Below are 17,328 nucleotides of genomic sequence, written 5' to 3' on the forward strand. Positions count from 1 at the left end.
ATGTAAGAATAAGGTGGTATGTGTATACACAGAGAAAGTCAGCTTAAAACTTACAAGCTGACCTCCTGGGATTGCATCTGGAGAGCCCCTAGTGTTCTGCCAGCTTCGGAAGCAGGAGGGAAAGCAAGCCTAGCAGAGGAACCCATTCCATTCCCAGCTTGTTCTGTAGCTGGTGATTGGAAGACACTCTGCAACAAGTGTTCAAGCTCTGGCCAGGAAAGCCGCCTTCCAGGATTTCTCTTTAACTGGGTCTGCTTCTTTCTTAAAGGCATCATGGCTGCCCTCAGATCCCTTGTGAAGCCGAAGATCGTCAAAAAGAAGACCAAGAAGTTTATCTGGCACCAGTCAGATCGATATGTCAAAATTAACTGTAATTGGCAGAAACGCAGAGGTACTGACAATAGGGTTCAGAGAATATTTAAGGGCCAGATATTGATGCCCAACATTGGTTACAGGAGCAACAAGAAAACAAAGCATATGCTGCCCAGTGGTTTCCGGAAGTTCCTCGTCCACAACGTCAAGGAGCTGAAAGTGCTGCTGATGTGCAACAAATCTTACTGTGCAGAGATTGCTCACAATGTTTCCTCCAAGAACCGCAAAGCCATTGTGGCCCAGCTGGCCATCAGAGTCACCAATCCCAATGCCAGGCTGTGCAGCGAAGAAAATGAACAGACAGCTCATGTGCACATTCTATTTGTGTTTAAATAAAACCATAAATACTGCCAAAAAAATAAATAAATAAAACTTACAAGCTGAGGGTTCTCAGCTGATAGCGATAACCCAGGAACGAGATCATGAGAGTTATTTCCACTTACGTCTGCAACCTCTAACAGGTGCTCTAAGGAGTTAACCAATTATGCATGCATGGAAAGGAAACCAGGCTCTGGGCTGACTGTACTGGGAACACTCCTCATAGTATTTGTAGTACCTCTCGAAAGACTTAACAGCTCAGAAAGACCCAGAGGGCAAAAGAGAAAACCATCAGGAATGGGCACATAACATATGATAAAGGCTAGGATGAGTCTGTCTGCTGGTAAGAGAAAAAGGCCCAGGACTGGTTCTATTTGCATCTAAAATATTAGGAAAGGCACTGTTTGTGGTGTAGAAGATTCCAGACCCTGAAGAGTCAGGAAACGTGGACGTGGTACTAAGAGTACCACTAACCTGTACAACCATGCAGTTACTACCCATCAAAGTTTCTTTTTTTTTTTTTTTGTAGAGACAGAGTCTCACTTTGTCACCCTCAGAAGAGTGCCATAGCATCACAGCTCATAGCAACCTCCAGCTCTTGGGCTTAGGCGATTCTCTTGCCTCAGCCTCCCCAGTAGCTGGGACCACAGGCGCCCGCCACAACGCCCGGCTATTTTTTGTTGCAGTTTGGCAGGGGCCGGGTTTGAACCCGTCACCCTCGGTATATGGGGTCGGCGCCCTACTCACTGAGCCACAGGTGCCACCCCAAAGTCTCATTTTTATCATAAAAAGAGAGATAGCCTGGGGCGGCGCCTGGGGCTCAAAGGAGTAGAGCACCCACCCCATATGCCAGAGGTGGTGGGCTCAAACCCAGCCCTGGCCAAAAACTGCAAAAAAACAAAAAAACAAACAAAAAAAGAGACAGAGAGAGAGAGATAGCCTAATTAGCACTGAGAAGTGTAGGCAATGCTATTTTTGAAGGATTCTGAGGTCATGGGGAAAGCTGCTTGATGGCTTAGACATGCTGGCCAATGATAACGGATCCTTTAGCCACATCTGTCACAGGGGAGGGATGGAGGGAGGAATGAAGAGCCCTAACCCTAACTCTTGTGCTTAAGGTTGCTATGAGCTGTGATGGCGCGGCACTCTACTGAGGGCAACACAGAAAGACTATCTCAGAAAAAAAAAAGAAAGAAAAAGAAATTCTATGACTATTACAAATGAATGTAATTCTAATTACTATATCCAAAGCCCTACAACAGGACTGTTGCCATAATACATGTTGAAGAACGGAATTAAGGTTAAACAGAGACATTATCAAATCTTCCAGGGTAGGTGGCGCCCCTAGCTCATGGGTAGGGCACCACATACACCCAGGCTGGCAGGTTCCAACCCGGCCCAGGCCAGCTAAACAATAACGGCAACTATAACGAAAAAATAGCCTGGCGTTGTGCCAGGTGCCTGTAGTCCCAGCTACTTGGTAGGCTGAGGCAAGAGAATCGCTTAAGAGATTGAGGTTGCTGTGAGCTGTGACACCAACAGTACTCTACTGAGGGTGACATAATGAAACACTATAAAAAAAAAAATCTTCCAGGGCAGGCACGGTGGCTGACACTTGTAATCCTAGCATTCTGGCAGGCCGAGGCAGGTGGATTGCTTGAGCTCAGGAGTTCAAGGCCAGCCTGACCCAGAGGGAAACCCAGTCTCTAAAAACAGCCAGGTGTTATGGTGGATGTCTGTAGTCCTGGCTACATGGAAGTCGGAGGCAAGAGATCGCTTCAGCTCAAAAGTTTGAGGTTGCTGTGAGCTATGACATCATGACCCTCTACCAAGGGTGACTAAGTGAGACTCCATCTCAAAACAAGCAAAAAACCCTTCTACAACACAGTTGCAAAATACATACATACAATACATACCAAAAGACAGGAAAAAGAAAACCACATACCTTCATAGATAACAGTTCTCCAGGACTCACTCTGTGCTGGGCGTTTTGCAAGTATATGGCTTAAGCCTCATAAAAGCCTTCCGAGGAAAGTGCTATTAATACTGCCAGCTGCACCAGGGAAACTGAGGCTCAGACAATTTAGTTAGCAACTCCAGATCACCCATTAAAAAAAAAATGGCAGAGGCTCGGCACCTATATAGCTTAAGCGGCTAAGACACCAGCCACATACACCAGAGCTGGCAGATTCAAATCCAGCCCTGGCCTGCCAAAACAGCATTGACAACCACAACCAAAAAACAGCAGGGCATTGTGGCAGGCGCCTATAGTTCCAAGCTACTTGAGAGGCTAAGGCAAGAGAATTGCTTAAGCTCAGGGTTTGGAGGTTGCTGTGAGCTGTGATACCACGGCCTCTACCCAGGGCAAAAGAGTGAGATTCTGTCTCCAAAAAAAAGGCAGAGCAAGGTCTTTTTTTTTCTTCTGTTTCTGAGACAGAGTCTCACTATGTCGCCCTCCGTAGAGTGCTGTGATATTGTAGCTCACAGCAACCTCAAACACTTGGGCTTAAGCGATTCTCTTGTCTCAGCCTCCCCAAGTAGCTGGGACTACTGGTACCTACCACAACACCCAGCTATTTTTTGGCTGTAGTTGTCATTGCTGTATGGCAGGCCTGGACTGGGCTCGAGCCTGATCTGAAGGAGCTACAGGCGCCGAGCCTTTTTATCCTTTTTTGAATCTCACTATGTCATCTCTTGTAAGTACTGTGATATCATAGCTCACAGCAACCTCAAACTCTTGGGCTTAAGTGATTCTCTTGCCTCAGCCTCCCAAGTAGCTGGGACTGCAGGCACTCGCTACAACGCCTGGCTATTTTTTTGTTGCAGCTGTCATTGTTGTTTAGCTGGCCCTGGCTGGTTTCAAACTCGCCAGCCTGGGTGCATGCGGCTAGTGCCCTAACCACTGAGCTATGGGCACTGCCGAGCAAGGTCTGTTTTGACTGCTTATCCTGAACAACTATACATCAATGTCTGCCTCATGGGTTATGATGTCAAAGCTAGTGCTTCTTCTCAAGGACCTACTACTCCAGTTTCTCGTAACTTCTGAGAGTGATGGTCAGCAGCTGCTACATAAAATATTCACTTTGCTCCAGAACATTAGTTTTGCTTGCTCTGCTCTTAAGAAACTGAATTTTGGGCAGAGCTCATAGCTCAGTGGGTAGGGCACCAGCTACATACACTGAGGCTGGTGGATTCAAACCCAGCCAGGGCCTGGTAAACAACAATGCCAACTACAACAACAACAAAAACAAAATACCTGGGTGTTGTGGCGGGCGCCTGTAGTCCCATCTACTTGGGAGATTGAGGCCAAAGAATCGCTTAAGCCCAAGAGTTTAAGGTTGTTGTGAGCTATGATGCCACAGCACTCTCTACTGAAGGTGACATAGTGAGATTGTCTCAAAGAAAAAAAGAAAAACAAAAAAAAAACTGAACTTAGGCAGGGTTTGATGGCTCACACTTATAATCCCAGCACTTTTCAGAGGCTGAGGCAGAAGACTCAATATCAGCCTGAGCAACATGGTCAGATCCTATCTCTACAATAAAATTTGAAAATTAGCTGGGCGTGGTAGCATGCCCCTATAATCTCAAGTGCCAGCTCCTAAACTCAGGAGGCTAAAGAGAGGATCTCTTGAACCTAGGAGTACAGGTTACAGTGGTCTATGACTAGACCACTGCACTGAAGTCTGGGTGACAAAGAGAGACCATATCTCAAAGAGGGGGAAAAAAAAACTTGTCATCCAACTCTCCCCACTCCCCCATCTTCTTAACACCATTAATTAATATGTGAACAACTTTATTCAGATAATATAAAAATATACTTGTAGTCTGATCTGATCTTACTAGTTATTAAGAAGTTTTATGCACCTGTGGTCCCAGCTACTCGGGAGGCTGAGGCAAGAGAATTGCTTAAGCCCAGGAATTGGAGGTTGCTGTGAGCTGTGTGAGGCCACGGCACTCTACCGAGGGCCATAAAGTGAGACTCTGTCTCTAAAAAAAAAAAAAAGGAAGTTTTATGTATTTCCTTTTAAACTGTATGCATATATAGGCCTTGGGGAGTGAGGAATTTCTTTAACTACCATACACAGCAACCATGTGTCCTGATTGCTGAGGGGAGGGGGGTATACTCTGGAGTTTGCATGGGAAGGGAGGTACACAGCTCTTAATTCAGCCTGGGGAAAAGGAGGGCTGAAAACTGTCTTAATGCAACCAAAAGATGGTTTGCATATTTACTAAATAAAAAGCTACACCTGGGCGGCGCCTGTGGCTCAGTCGGTAAGGCGCCGGCCCCATATGCCGAGGGTGGCGGGTTCAAACCCGGCCCCGGCTGAACTGCAACCAAAAAATAGCTGGGCGTTGTGGCGGGCACCTGTAGTCCCAGCTACTCGGGAGGCTGAGGCAGGAGAATCACTTAAGCCCAGGAGTTGGCACTCTACCGAGGGCCATGAAGTGAGACTCTGTCTCTACAAAAAAAAAAAAAAAAAGCTACACCTCTCTACCACAGTCTCTGCCTCTGGGAATGAGTTATAGTTTCGCTAAGAGTAATTTGCACAGGCCTTCGAGTAGACAAGTGGACCTGGCACAGGTGGCTATGGGACTCTAGAATCAGGGGCAATATTGTGCTACATGTACTGTGAAATAAAAAAAAAAATTTGGAAGCACAATCCCGAAAGCACAAAAATGAAAAGGTAACTTTTTTCTTCTTCTTTGTACTTTTCTCTAAGTTGTTTTTATTTATTTATTTATATATACCTATATTTTTGAGACAGAGTCTCAAGCTATCGCCCTCTGTAGAGTAAGGTGGCATCACAGCTCACAGCAACCTCAAACTCTTGGGCTTAAGCAATTCTCTTCCCTCAGCCTCCCAAGTAGCTGGGACTACAGGCACCCGCCACAACACCCAGCTCTTTTTTGATTGCACCTGGCTATTTCTTATTTGTAGGTAGTTGTCGTTGTTTGGCAGGCCAGGGCTGGATTCGAACCCGCCAGCACCGGTGTATGTGGCTGGCCTAGCTGCTGAGCTACAGACACCGAGCCCCTCTAAGTTATTTTTATACTTACTTCCTATGTCATCTTGACAACATGGGTAATCTTAATTTTTCTGTGCCTATACTTCCTTGTTTGTAAAATAGTGATAGTAATAGTACCTACCCTCAATGACCTGTACTAAGCATTCAATGTTTATAATTATTATTTTTTGAATATTTTAAAAAGTAAAAGTGCCAGGCACAGGAAGAATACTGATAAGCCAACCAATACTTAGCTAACAGCCCCTTGAGCACCAGCAAGGATGGACTAAAAAGTAGGTCATTAATAGTAAAAAGGCAGGAAAACTCCACCTTTCATGAGAATGAGTCTGGTTTTAAGATCAAGAAAGAATTCTGAAGAGGAAAAAAGGTGAAGAGAAGTTGCTTGATTTGTAACACTATTATCTCAGGATCAACTGTAGAGGACAGGTCTACGGCAAGTCACTAGAACCCAGATCTTAATGAAATGCTTCATCTCCATTCACTCTGCATTTCTCCACGGTCACTGACAATTAGCTAAGAAGGAATCATTAGCTAACAAGGAATTAAACTCAAGAGCAAACATCACAAAACCATTTGGACTCTGTAGTCCCATTTGTAAAAATCAGAGCCAAAAGCCCTCCTTGCGGAAGCTCTGCTTTGAGCCCTCACCTTGAAGGAGAAAGTAATCAGAAGTTGTGCGCTTCAGAGCAGCCTTTGCTTTATCACTGCTCCAGTCTACCTCCAGTGCTTCTTTCACAGGGCAGAAGACCACCTTCTGTTGAAAAAGGCAGAAATGATTAGGGATAAAATATTGTGGCTTTATACAATAAGGCAGTAGCTTGTCTCCATCTCAGAGAAATTTCTTTTTTATTTTTGGAGACAGTCCACTTTGTTACCCTCAGTAGAGTGGTGCAGCATCACAGCTCACAGTGCCAAGCCCTAACAAAAACTTCTTGACAGTAATTTAGCAAGATCTGGTAGTAAAGTTAAAGATGCCATTATCAGGGTGGCGCCTGTGGCTCAAGGAGTAGGGCGCCGGTCCCATGTGCCGGAGGTGGTGGGTTCAGGCCCAGCCCCGGCCAAAAAAAAAAAAAAAAAGATGCCATTATCAGAGCTGGTTATGGTGGCTCACGTCGGCAATCCTAGCACTCTGGGAGACCAAGGTGTGTAGATTCCCTGAGCTCATGAGTTTAAGAGCAGCCTAAGCAAAATAGAGACCCAGTCTCTAATAATAGCAGGGCATTGTGGCAGGCACCTGTAGTCCCAACTACTTGGGAGGCTGGGTCAAGAGAATCACTTGAGCCCAAGAGTTTGAGGTTGCTGTGGGTATGATGCCACAGTACTCTACTGAGGGCGACAAAGTGAGACTCTGTCTCAATTAAAAAAAAAAAAAAAAGGCGGCGCATGCCGGGGCGGCTGGCTGGCTGCCGGGAGCTGAACGAGCCACAGGGCCCACGGCTGCTGGGAGGAATGAGGCTACCAGGCACGTAGGGGCCATGCTGCCTGGGCCCCAGGCCTGCCGCGTTCTGCACTCCAGCCACCGTGTCTCACGTCCGTGCCGGAATGGTGAACCTGGCGGCCATGGTGTGGCGCCGGCTTTTGCAGAAGAGGTGGGTGCTCGCTCTGGTCTTCGGGCTTTCGCTGGTCTACTTCCTTGTCAGCACCTTCAAGCAGGAGGACAGGGAAGTGAGAGATAGGAATCTCCTCCAGATTCAAGACCACAATCAGCCCATCAAATGGAGAGTGCAGTTTAACTTGGGCAATAGCAGTCGGCCGAGCAATCAATGCTGAAAATCCATCCAAGGGAAGCACCTCATCATGGACGAGCTAGGATACGTTTGTGAAAGGAAGGATTTGCTGGTGAATGGCTGCTGTAACGTCAATGTCCCAAGCACAAAGCAATAATGCTGTGATGGCTGCTGGACCAACGGCTGCTGCAGCACCTATAAGTACTGTGTCTCCTGCTGTCTGCAGCCCAACAAGCAACTTCTCCTGGAGTGCTTCCTTAACCTGGCAGCCATGGCATTCCAGAACCTCTTCATGACAGTGGAAGATCACTTTGAGTTGTGTCTGGCCAAATGCAGGATCTCATCCCAGAGCGTGCAGCACAAGAACACCTACTGGGATCCCATAGCAAAGTACTGCTATGGGGAAAGCCCGCCTGAGCTCTTCCCTGCCTGATGGGCACAGCAGACTTGCTCCAGCATGGGCAAGGAGGTCCCACCAGAGGACTCGCCTTTTGGAGCCAGACTTCAGAACTCAGGCTGGTCCACTTGGAGAAGACAAAGGCAGCATGAGGAAACCTTGGCTTTGACCACTTCTTGGGTTGTAATATTTGGCTTCACTCACCACCCATGCTTACCAGATGGAACTCTTTTGTAAAACAGCTTGGAACCTCCAGCCAGTCCCATTTAGGAAAGATAAAACTGCAGGCACAGCGTGTGGTGGTGGTGTTTTTGGATGACCCAGCCTGGTACCTGCAAAGGGACCTGTGACTTGTGTTCATCAGGGGCCAGGTGTTCACTTCCAATTTTGATCCAGGCCTTTTCACTGTAAAATTATTTATTGGATTCCTTTGGAGTATTGGGGAAATTACGATGTTTTACGTAGGAAAATGTCTAGCCATACTACTTGAATATATTCAAGGAAATAAATAAAAAAAAAATGGGGCAGCGCCTGTGGCTCAGTGGGTAGGGTGCCAGCCCCATATACCGAGGATGGCAGGTTCCAACCCGGTCTCAGCCAGCTAAAAACAGCAATGAGAATTGCAACAAAAAATAGCCAGGTGTCATGCAGGCGTCTGTAGTCCCAGCTACTCAGGAGGTTGAGGCAAGAGAATTGCTTAAGCCCAAGAGTTTGAGGTTGCTATGAGGTGTGACGCCACAGCACTCTACCAGGGGTGACATAGTGAGACTCTTTCTCAAAAGAAAAAAGAAAAGAAAAGATGCTATCATCCTAATTTTACTCCCAGGTACAAAAATCAACAATTGCTGGGCGGCGCCTGTGGCTCAGTGAGTAGGGCGCCGGCCCCATATGCCAAGGGTGGCGGGTTCAAACCCAGCCCCAGCCAAACTGCAACAACAACAAAAAAAAAATAGCCAGACGTTGTGGCGGCGCCTGTAGTCCCAGCTGCTCGGGAGGCTGAGGCAAGAGAATTGCATAAGCCCAAGAGCTAGAGGTTGCTGTGAGCCGTGTGACGCCACGGCACTCTACCGGAGAGCGGTACAGTGAGACTCTGTCTCTACACAAAAAAAAAAAAAAAAAGGTAGCCAGGCCTTGTGGCAGGCGCCTGTAGTCCCAGATACTCAGAAGGCTAAGGCAAGAGAATCTCTTGAGCCTAGGAGTCTGAGGTTGCTGTCAGCGACAAAGCCATAGCACTCTACAGAGGATGACAAAGTAAGACTGTCTCAAAAACAAAACAGAATTCTGTCCTCTCGGCCAAGGTTAATTCATTTACCTAATAATATGAAAGAATGTTAATTCAATAAATTCTTTTTTAAAATTACAATAACTTCTTCCAGGGCTGTCATGTTATGCTGCAGTAATAGCCACAACTACCATGAACAAACATTTCCTGAACATTTCCAGAGCTGGGCACTGGGGTGGAAGTCTGGCAATGAACAAAACTGCCCAGCTCTTGTGAAGTTTTTTTTTTTTTTGTAGAGACAGAGTCTCACTTTATAGCCCTTGGTAGAGTGCCGTGGCATCACACAGCTCACAGCAACCTCCAGAGTCTCAAGGGTGAGTCTCAAGTCTCAATCGCTCCTGGGCTTCAGCGATTCTCTTGCCTCAGCCTCCCGAGTAGCTGGGACTACAGGTGCCCACCACAACGCCCGGCTATCTTGTGAAGTTTTAAACCTAAGGGAAGACTAGCAACAAGTAATCTCAAGGGCAATGAGTACTGGAAATAAAGGTGCCATATGAAAAGGAAGCACTAAACTATGTCTTTGATGTTGGCCATGAGGCTTGGCACCTCTGGCTCAAGCGGCTAAGGTGCCAGCCACATACACCAGAGCTGGCGGGTTCGAATCCAGCCCAAGCCTGCCAAAAAATAGTCAGGCGTTGTGGCAGACACCTGTGGTCCCAGCTACTCGGGAGGCTGAGGCAAGAGAATCGCTTAAGCCCAAGGTTTGAGGTTGCTGTGAGCTATGATGCCACAGCACTCTACCCAGGGGGATAGCTTGGAGCTCTATCTCAAAAATAAATAAATAAATAAATAAAGATGGGCATGAGAAGAAGATGAGAGTTGTCAACAAAAGGCTCATAAAAAGTGAACTGAAAGAATGAATCACTTCTATACCATGGAATTTCTCAACTAATTCACGAAGACAGTGTTAACATTATCCCAAATTATTTACCTACTATTTCAGGAGCAGAGGTAAAATTAAATCTGTATTTCTCAGCACATTGCAAACAAATCCTACTCTGGGTTTAATTTTTAAAGAGCTGTTATGGAGAGTAACCACTGGCAGGCACCTAACCATCTCTGGGAGCACAGACAGCTCAACCATAAAGAAATGTGAACATGGGGGTCAATTCACAATAAAGAAATATGAACATGGGGGTGTGACGGTGGTCTTTTACCCTAAATGTTTTCATATGTTTTATCCCCCCATTCTCCTAAAATGTCAGACTACCCTAGAAACTCCAGGGTTATTCCCCTGTATGGCATAAAGGTGAACCTGTGCCCTTACCCATTGCCTAGGCTTCTCCTCATCTATTCCTTCTTCTGCAGCTGTGTGACCTTGCACCAGTTATTTAATTTCTCCTAGCTTCTCCATCAGTTGCATATTGAGACAACAGGATAGAATGTGCTTCCTTGCACCCAATACAGGGCTTTGTACATAGTAGGCATTTTGCAACCATAGAAAGAGCTGGCTGTTTTTGAATAAGGGAAGCCAAAGTGACTCTTTTTCTTTACCCTCTGGTTTTGGTGCTTGGCAAGCTTGTCCTACACATGTCAACACAAATAACTCTTCCTCTGAGAAATTTTTTTGGATATTTTCTCATTACCAACTAGCTCATTGCTCTCTCTCTTTTATCTGATGCACTTCAGTGTCTGTATAAAGACCTGAATTTGATGAATCCTGTCTCACAAGTTCTCCTGGACACCAAAGGAAGCAAACAAACTGCTAAGTACCCATGTCTGCGCTAGGTATTTTCCTACTGCACAGGTGTTAGAAAGGCCTAGTTCTTCCTAGAGGGTGTGAAAACCACAGCTCTGTTTTTCCTCTTTATTTTTTAACATTTCTAATTTAGGAGCACAATGTGTACCTTGAAGCAATAGTGGCTTTACATTTGGTTAAACCTAAGGAAAGGGAGGAGGGAAGGGAACCCTAACCAGAAACCTTTCACAGGAAACAGGAAGTGGTTGCTTCGCCATCCCTACCTTCCTCTGTACTCTGTGAGTACAACCCAACTATTCTATACAAGTGGGCAAAAAGGCAGAATCTGAATCAAGTAATCCTTTATACAGAAAAGAACTTTGAAATCACAGGGCCACCTCTGCACAAATGGAGGTGGTGGGTTATTACAAGGTGGCAATGCCATGGCCAAAATCCAGTTGAGCCCAGTCCCCCCACAGGACTCTTCGTGAGGCAGCACAAAGATAAGGTTTGGAATCCCAGGGATTGTCACCAGGAATGCACTGAATGCCTCACAACCTTAAGGGCTCAGAGTTGGAATCTAAGCCTGAATTGTCCATGTGCAACAGCTGACTAACAATGTCAGCTGGGGAATATTTTGATACCTTCATGTAGTAAGAGGCTGTACAAAAAGCTCTGTGACTGCAGAGCCCTAAGGAATGGTACTCGAAGGGCCAAGGCCGCACAATGCCTGCCTGGGCTGCTCACATTCTCCTCATAGCAAGATAAAGTAGCTCCCAAAAGAGGTCTCTGGATCCACCCCAGTGTGCACTATCAGAACTGACCCCAAGGAAACTTCCAGCTGTGAATGGCTAACAAAACTAGGCTGAGTTCTCCCTATTTGAATGTGAAAGACCTGCCTCAATCAGAGAAGGACCTTAAGCCATAAAACCCTTCACACCAAGGCCAAGTGTCACACTTGTAAGAGGTTGTGATTTATAAACTGACAGCAACCACAAAGCTGCTTTTGTACTCCTCCATTTGTTAACAATTTATCTCCCCCCACCAAACTCACAGAGTAATTCAGATAAAGCTTGACGGGCCCTCAAAAGGAAAAGAAAGAAAGGCAGAAAGAAAAGGATCCAAGTTTTGGCCAAAACACCAAGGTTCACTGTGGATAATTATGGTCCTGTGAATAGACACTAAAATTAGAGCTTAATAATTCCTCTGTATCACACTACAGCATCAAACCATTCCAATACAAACATAAAAAACAAAAAAGAAAATCTCCAATGCTACCTTGCTGGAGACTCTAAGAGTTCTACTGTTGTGGTTTTTTGCAGTCTCTTTAGTGGTTTCTGCACTCTTTAGAATCCCCCTTTAGAGCAATTTAAACTCTACATTCTGACTAGCTGTTTCTCTCTTTCTCAACATTTAAATCCACAAAGTAAAGAGTAAACATGGGCTCAGTGATGCCTTTCCTCTCAGTTCTACTAAGCCAATTTTGGCCCCTTCATCTTATTTTTCCCCATCGCATGGTTCCATTCTCAAATTCCAACACTTGCCACAGAAACCACTGACTTTTGATCACTTTCCCACTACTTTTTTTTTTTAGACAGAGTTTCATAGCAACCTAAACCTCTTGGGGTTAAGTGATTCTCCTGCCTCAGCCTTCCGAGTAGCTGGGACTACAGGCACCCATCACAACGCCTGGATTTTTTTTTTTTTTTGAGACAGAGTCTCAAGCTGTCACCCTGGGTTGAGTGCCATGGCATCACAGCTCACAGCAACCTCACTCTTGGGCTTAAGCGATTCTCTTGCCTCACCCTCCCAAGTAGCTGAGACTACAGGTGCCCACCACAACTCCCAGCTTTTTTTGTTGTGGTTGCAATTGTCATTGTTGTTTAGCTGGCCTGGGCTGGGTTCCAACCCGCCACCCTCAGTGTATGTGGCTGGCGCCGTACTACTGTGCTACGGGCACAGAACCTACATTTCTTTTTTTTTTTATTGAGACGAGGTCTTGCTCTGGCTCAGGCTGGTTTTGAACTCATGAGCTCAAGCAATCCACCCACCTCAGCCTCCCAGAGTGCTAGGAATACAGGGGTAAGCCACTGTGCCTGGCCCACTTTCCCACTTCTTATTATAAAATTAATTTAATTATTGCACCTGACCCACAGAAAGGCTAAGTGCCAAACATGAACTACATTAAAAAATACGCACCTAAGCCTGGGTGACACACAGATTCCATCGCTACAAAAGATAAAAAAACTGGGAGGATGAGATGGATGGACTGCCTGAGCTCACAGGTTCAAGACCAGCCTGAGCTAGAGCGAGACCCCACCTCTAAAAATAGCCAAGCGGCAGCTCAGCACCCATAGTACTGTGGTTATGGTGCCAGCCATATACACCACAGTTGGGTTCAAACCCAGCCCAGGCCAGCTAACCAATAATGACAACTGCAACAAAAAATAGATGGGCATTGTGGCGGGTGCCTGTAGTCCTAGCTACTTGGGAGGCTGAGGCAAGAGAATAGCTTGAGCCCAAGAGTTTGAGGTTGTTGTGAGCTGCGATGTCACAGCACTCTACCCAGGGCAACATAGTGAAACTCTGTCTCAAAAAATAAACAAATAAATAAATAAATAAATAGCTAGGTGTTGTGGCAGACGCCTATATTCCTGGCTACTTGTGACACTGAGACAAAAAATCGCTTGAGCCCAAGAGTTTGAAGTTGCTGTTAGCTATGATGCCGCAGCACTTGACTGAGGGCGACAAAGTAAGACTGTCTCAAAGAAAAAAAAAATCAGCTAGGTTAAGGTGGCAGACATTTATAGTCCCAAGTTCTTGCAAGGTTGAGGTAAGAGGATAGATACCTAGAGCCCAAGAGTTTGAGGTCATGGTGAACGATGAAGACACCACTGCACTCTAGCAAGGGCAATAGAGCCACACCAGGGTGTGGTGGTTCATACCTGTAATCCTAACATTCTGGGAGGCTAGGGTGGAAGGATCACTTTAGGTCAAAAGTTTGAGGATGCAGTAAGCTATGATCATGCCACTGCACCCCAACCTGAGCAACGAGAGATCATATATCAATCAATCAAACAAACAAAAAACACACCTGACAATATCTGTCAACACTAAAAGCTTTGTTTGTTAAAAGTTATGTTGTGCCCAAATCTTGAAATCTCCCACAAAGACCACCAAGGAGCCGAATCCAATGCAAAAGCAAAAGGGCCTTTTATTGCAAGTTCGAACTTGGGCTCCCAGGGACTCTGCTGCAATGGATCCGAGCCAGGAGCCCTGAGCTCTAAAGCAGGAGGTTCTTATGGTCCCGCACAGTGGGTGGGCTTGCACAGCTTGATATAAAGGGGGCGCTCCTGGATTGGTTAGGTGGGGGGGGTCCCTGATTGGTGGGCGGTTGTCTCATGATTTCGGGGAATTGCTTGGGCTTGCCTGGGTTTGTCTGGAAAGTGAAATTTACTGAGTGAAATGGCGGGGGCGGTGGGGGGGGCGCAAAACTTAACTCCTAAGATGGCGCTGGTCTAGTTCTTTCAGTTACAGGGTGAAAATAGGGAAGAAGCCCAAAAGCTTTATTTTCATTTATTTATTTGAGACAGAGTTTCACTTTGTCACCCTCAGTAGAGTGCTATGGCGTCATAACTCACAGCAAGCTCTAACTCTTTGGGCTAAAGTGATTCTCTTGCCTCAGCCTCCCGAGTAGCCAGGACTATAGGGGCCACCACAATGCCCAGATATTTTTAGAGATGAGATCTCACTCTGGCTCAGGCTGGTCTTGAAGCTATAAGCTCAGGCAATCCACCTGCCTTAGGCTCCCACAGTGCTAGGATTATAGGTGTGAGCCAAGGAGCCCAACCTAAAAAGTTTTTTATAAATAGGCAAAATAAAAGCAATTCAGGTTTAAACTGGCTTCCACCCCCACTTAGAACCTTACTTGATAAAAAACCTGTACAAGGGGCGGCGCCTGTGGCTCAGTCCGTAAGGCGCTGGCCCCATATACCGAGGGTGACGGGTTCAAACCCGGCCCCGGCCAAACTGCAACCAAAAAATAGCCGGGCATTGTGGCAGGCGCCTGTAGTCCCAGCTACTCGGGAGGCTGAGACAAGAGAATCGCTTAAGCCCAGGAGTTGGAGGTTGCTGTGAGCTGTGTGAGGCCATGGCACTCTACCGAGGGCCATAAAGTGAGACCCTGTCTCTACAAAAAAAAAAAAAACCTGTACAAGGCTCAGGGCCCGCAGCACAGTAGTTACGGCGCCGGTCACATACACTGAGGCTGGTGGGTTTGAACCTGGCCTGGACCTGCTCAACAATGGCAACTGCAACAACAACAACCAAGAAAAACCCTGTACAAATGAAAAGTAAGGACCTTTGCTTAAAACAGTCTTTCTGATACTACTCCAGGCGGCGCCTGTGGCTCAAGGAGTAGGGCGCCGGTCCCATATGCCAGAGGTGGCAGGTTCAAACCCAGCCCCGGCCAAAAACCAAAAAAAACAAACAAACAAGAAAAAAAAACAGTCTTTCTGATACTACTCCATATACCAGTGATCAAAGCTGGTGGCCTACTGACCAAGTAAGCCCTCCAGGCATGTATGGCCTCCACAGGTTGATCAGAGCAGCATTCAAATCAATTTGAGTTAAGTTGCCAGTATTAAAAATTTGGAACAGACCAGGCATGGTGGCTCACAACTGTAATCCTAGCACTCTGGGAGACTGAGGCAGGTGGATTGTCTGAGCTCAGGAGTTTGGGACCAGTAGGAGCAACAGCAAGACCCCAGTCTCTAAAAATAGCCATGTTGTGGGTGGCGCCTGTGGCTCAAGGAGTAGGGCGCCAGTCCCATATGCCGGAGGTGGCGGGTTCAAACCCAGCCCCGGCCAAAAACCACAAAAATAAATAAATAAATAAAAATAGCCAGGTTGAGGGAAAAAAAAAAAGAAAAATTAGCCAGGTGTGGGTGGGGGGGTCACGGTGTGTGATACACCTCTATGATGCAGGACACAATTCTAAGAGGAACTTTACCTAACAAATGCAATCCCTGTAACCTGGTTCTCTGTATGCTGAATGAATCCTCAACAATTAAAAAAAAAAAAAAAAAGGGCAGCACCTGTGGCTCAGTGAGTAGGACGTCGGCCCCATATACTGAGGGTGGCGGGTTCGAATCCAGCCCCAGGAAATGGCAACAACAACAACAAAAAAAATAGCAGGCATTGTGACGGGGGCCCGTAGTCCTAGCTACTTGGGAGCTGAAGTAAGAAAATTGCCTATAAGCCCAAAAGATGGAGGTTGTTGTGAGCTGTGATGCCACAGCACTGTACCAAGGGTGACAAAATAAGATTCTGTCTCTAGGGCGGCGCCTGTGGCTCAGTCGGTAAGGCGCCGGCCCCATATACCGAGGGTGGCGGGTTCAAACCCGGCCCCGGCCAAACTGCAACCAAAAAATAGCCGGGCGTTGTGCGGGCGCCTGTAGTCCCAGCTACTCGGGAGGCTGAGGCAAGAGAATTGCTTAAGCCCAGGAGTTGGAGGTTGCTGTGAGCTGCGTGAGGCCACGGCACTCTACCGAGGGCCATAAAGTGAGACTCTGTCTCTACAAAAAAAAAAAAAAAAAAAAAAGCTGGGTGTTGCGGGTGCTTATAGTCCCAGCTACTTGGGAGATGGAGGCAACAGGAATGCTTGAGCCCAAGAGTTTGAGGTTGCTGTGAGCTATGATGCCATGGCACTCTACCCAGTACAACAGAGTGAGAATGTCTCAAAAAAAGAAATCTGAACAGATCATAAAAAAACTGCATTTCTGATTCTCTTTAAAAAAATCACATCTGGCTGGCACCCGTAGCACAATGGTTATGGCGCCAGCCACATATACTGAAATTGGCGGGTTCGAACCCAGCCAGGGCCAGCTAAAGCAACAATGACAACTGCAACAAAAAATAACTGGACATTGTGGCAGGAGCCTGTAGTCCCAGCTACCTGGGAGGCTGAGGCAAGAGAATCACTTAAGCCTAAGAGTTTGATGTTGCTATGAGCTGTGACACTACGGCACTCTACCAAGGGCAACATAGTCTCAAAAATAACAATAGGCTTGACACCTGTGGCTCAAGCGGCTAAGGCGCCAGCCACATACACCTGAGCTGGCGGTTTCAAATCCAGCCCGGGCCCACCAAACAACAATGATGGCTACAACCAAAAAAAAAAAATTAAATTAAATTAAAAAAAAAATAGCCAGGCAGGTGTCTATAATCCCAGCTACTTGGGAGGCGGAGGCAGGAGAATTGCTTGAGCCCAGGAGTTGGAGGTTGCTGTGAGCTGTGATGCCATAGCATTCTACCCAGGGTGACAGCTTGAGGCTCTGTCTCAAAAAAATAAATAAAATATAATAATAATAAAATAAATTTTTTTTTTTTTTTTTGTAGAGACAGAGTCTCACTTTATGGCCCTCGGTAGAGTGCCATGGCATCACACAGCTCACAGCAACCTCCAACTCCTGGGCCTAAGCGATTCTCTTGCCTCAGCCTCCCGAGCAGCTGGGACTACAGGCGCC

At 46.5% G+C, this 17,328-nt stretch overlaps 2 protein-coding genes, 1 non-coding gene and 1 pseudogene across 3 annotated transcripts in view; 3 read left to right on the forward strand and 1 right to left on the reverse strand.

Annotated features, from left to right (window-relative positions):
- The window catches only part of SAE1 (SUMO1 activating enzyme subunit 1), an 80,448-nt gene that overhangs the window by 37,396 nt on the left and 25,724 nt on the right, over positions 1-17,328 (reverse strand). The window contains exon 6 of the mRNA XM_053605486.1: positions 6,366-6,471. Coding sequence (XP_053461461.1) covers positions 6,366-6,471 — 106 coding nt within the window. The remainder of the gene's footprint in view (positions 1-6,365; positions 6,472-17,328) is intronic.
- On the forward strand, positions 60-199 carry LOC128597984 (small nucleolar RNA SNORA7). The gene has a single exon (XR_008383513.1). It is a non-coding gene; the product is annotated as a small nucleolar RNA SNORA7 (small nucleolar RNA).
- On the forward strand, positions 60-708 carry LOC128595625 (60S ribosomal protein L32-like). Its single transcript, XM_053604366.1, has one exon. The coding sequence runs from the start codon at positions 274-276 to the stop codon at positions 706-708; it is 435 nt and encodes a 144-aa protein (XP_053460341.1). The 5' UTR covers positions 60-273.
- LOC128596103 (SREBP regulating gene protein-like) lies at positions 7,099-8,740 on the forward strand (annotated as a pseudogene).

The sequence above is a fragment of the Nycticebus coucang genome, chromosome 10 (genome assembly GCF_027406575.1).
Source record: "Nycticebus coucang isolate mNycCou1 chromosome 10, mNycCou1.pri, whole genome shotgun sequence".
NCBI classification, from domain to species: Eukaryota; Metazoa; Chordata; class Mammalia; order Primates; family Lorisidae; genus Nycticebus; species Nycticebus coucang.

Excerpts from the sequence above, each read along its gene's own strand:
- LOC128595625 (XM_053604366.1), top strand. The coding sequence starts at position 274 with ATGGCTGCCCTCAGATCCCTTGTGAAGCCGAAGATCGTCAAAAAGAAG.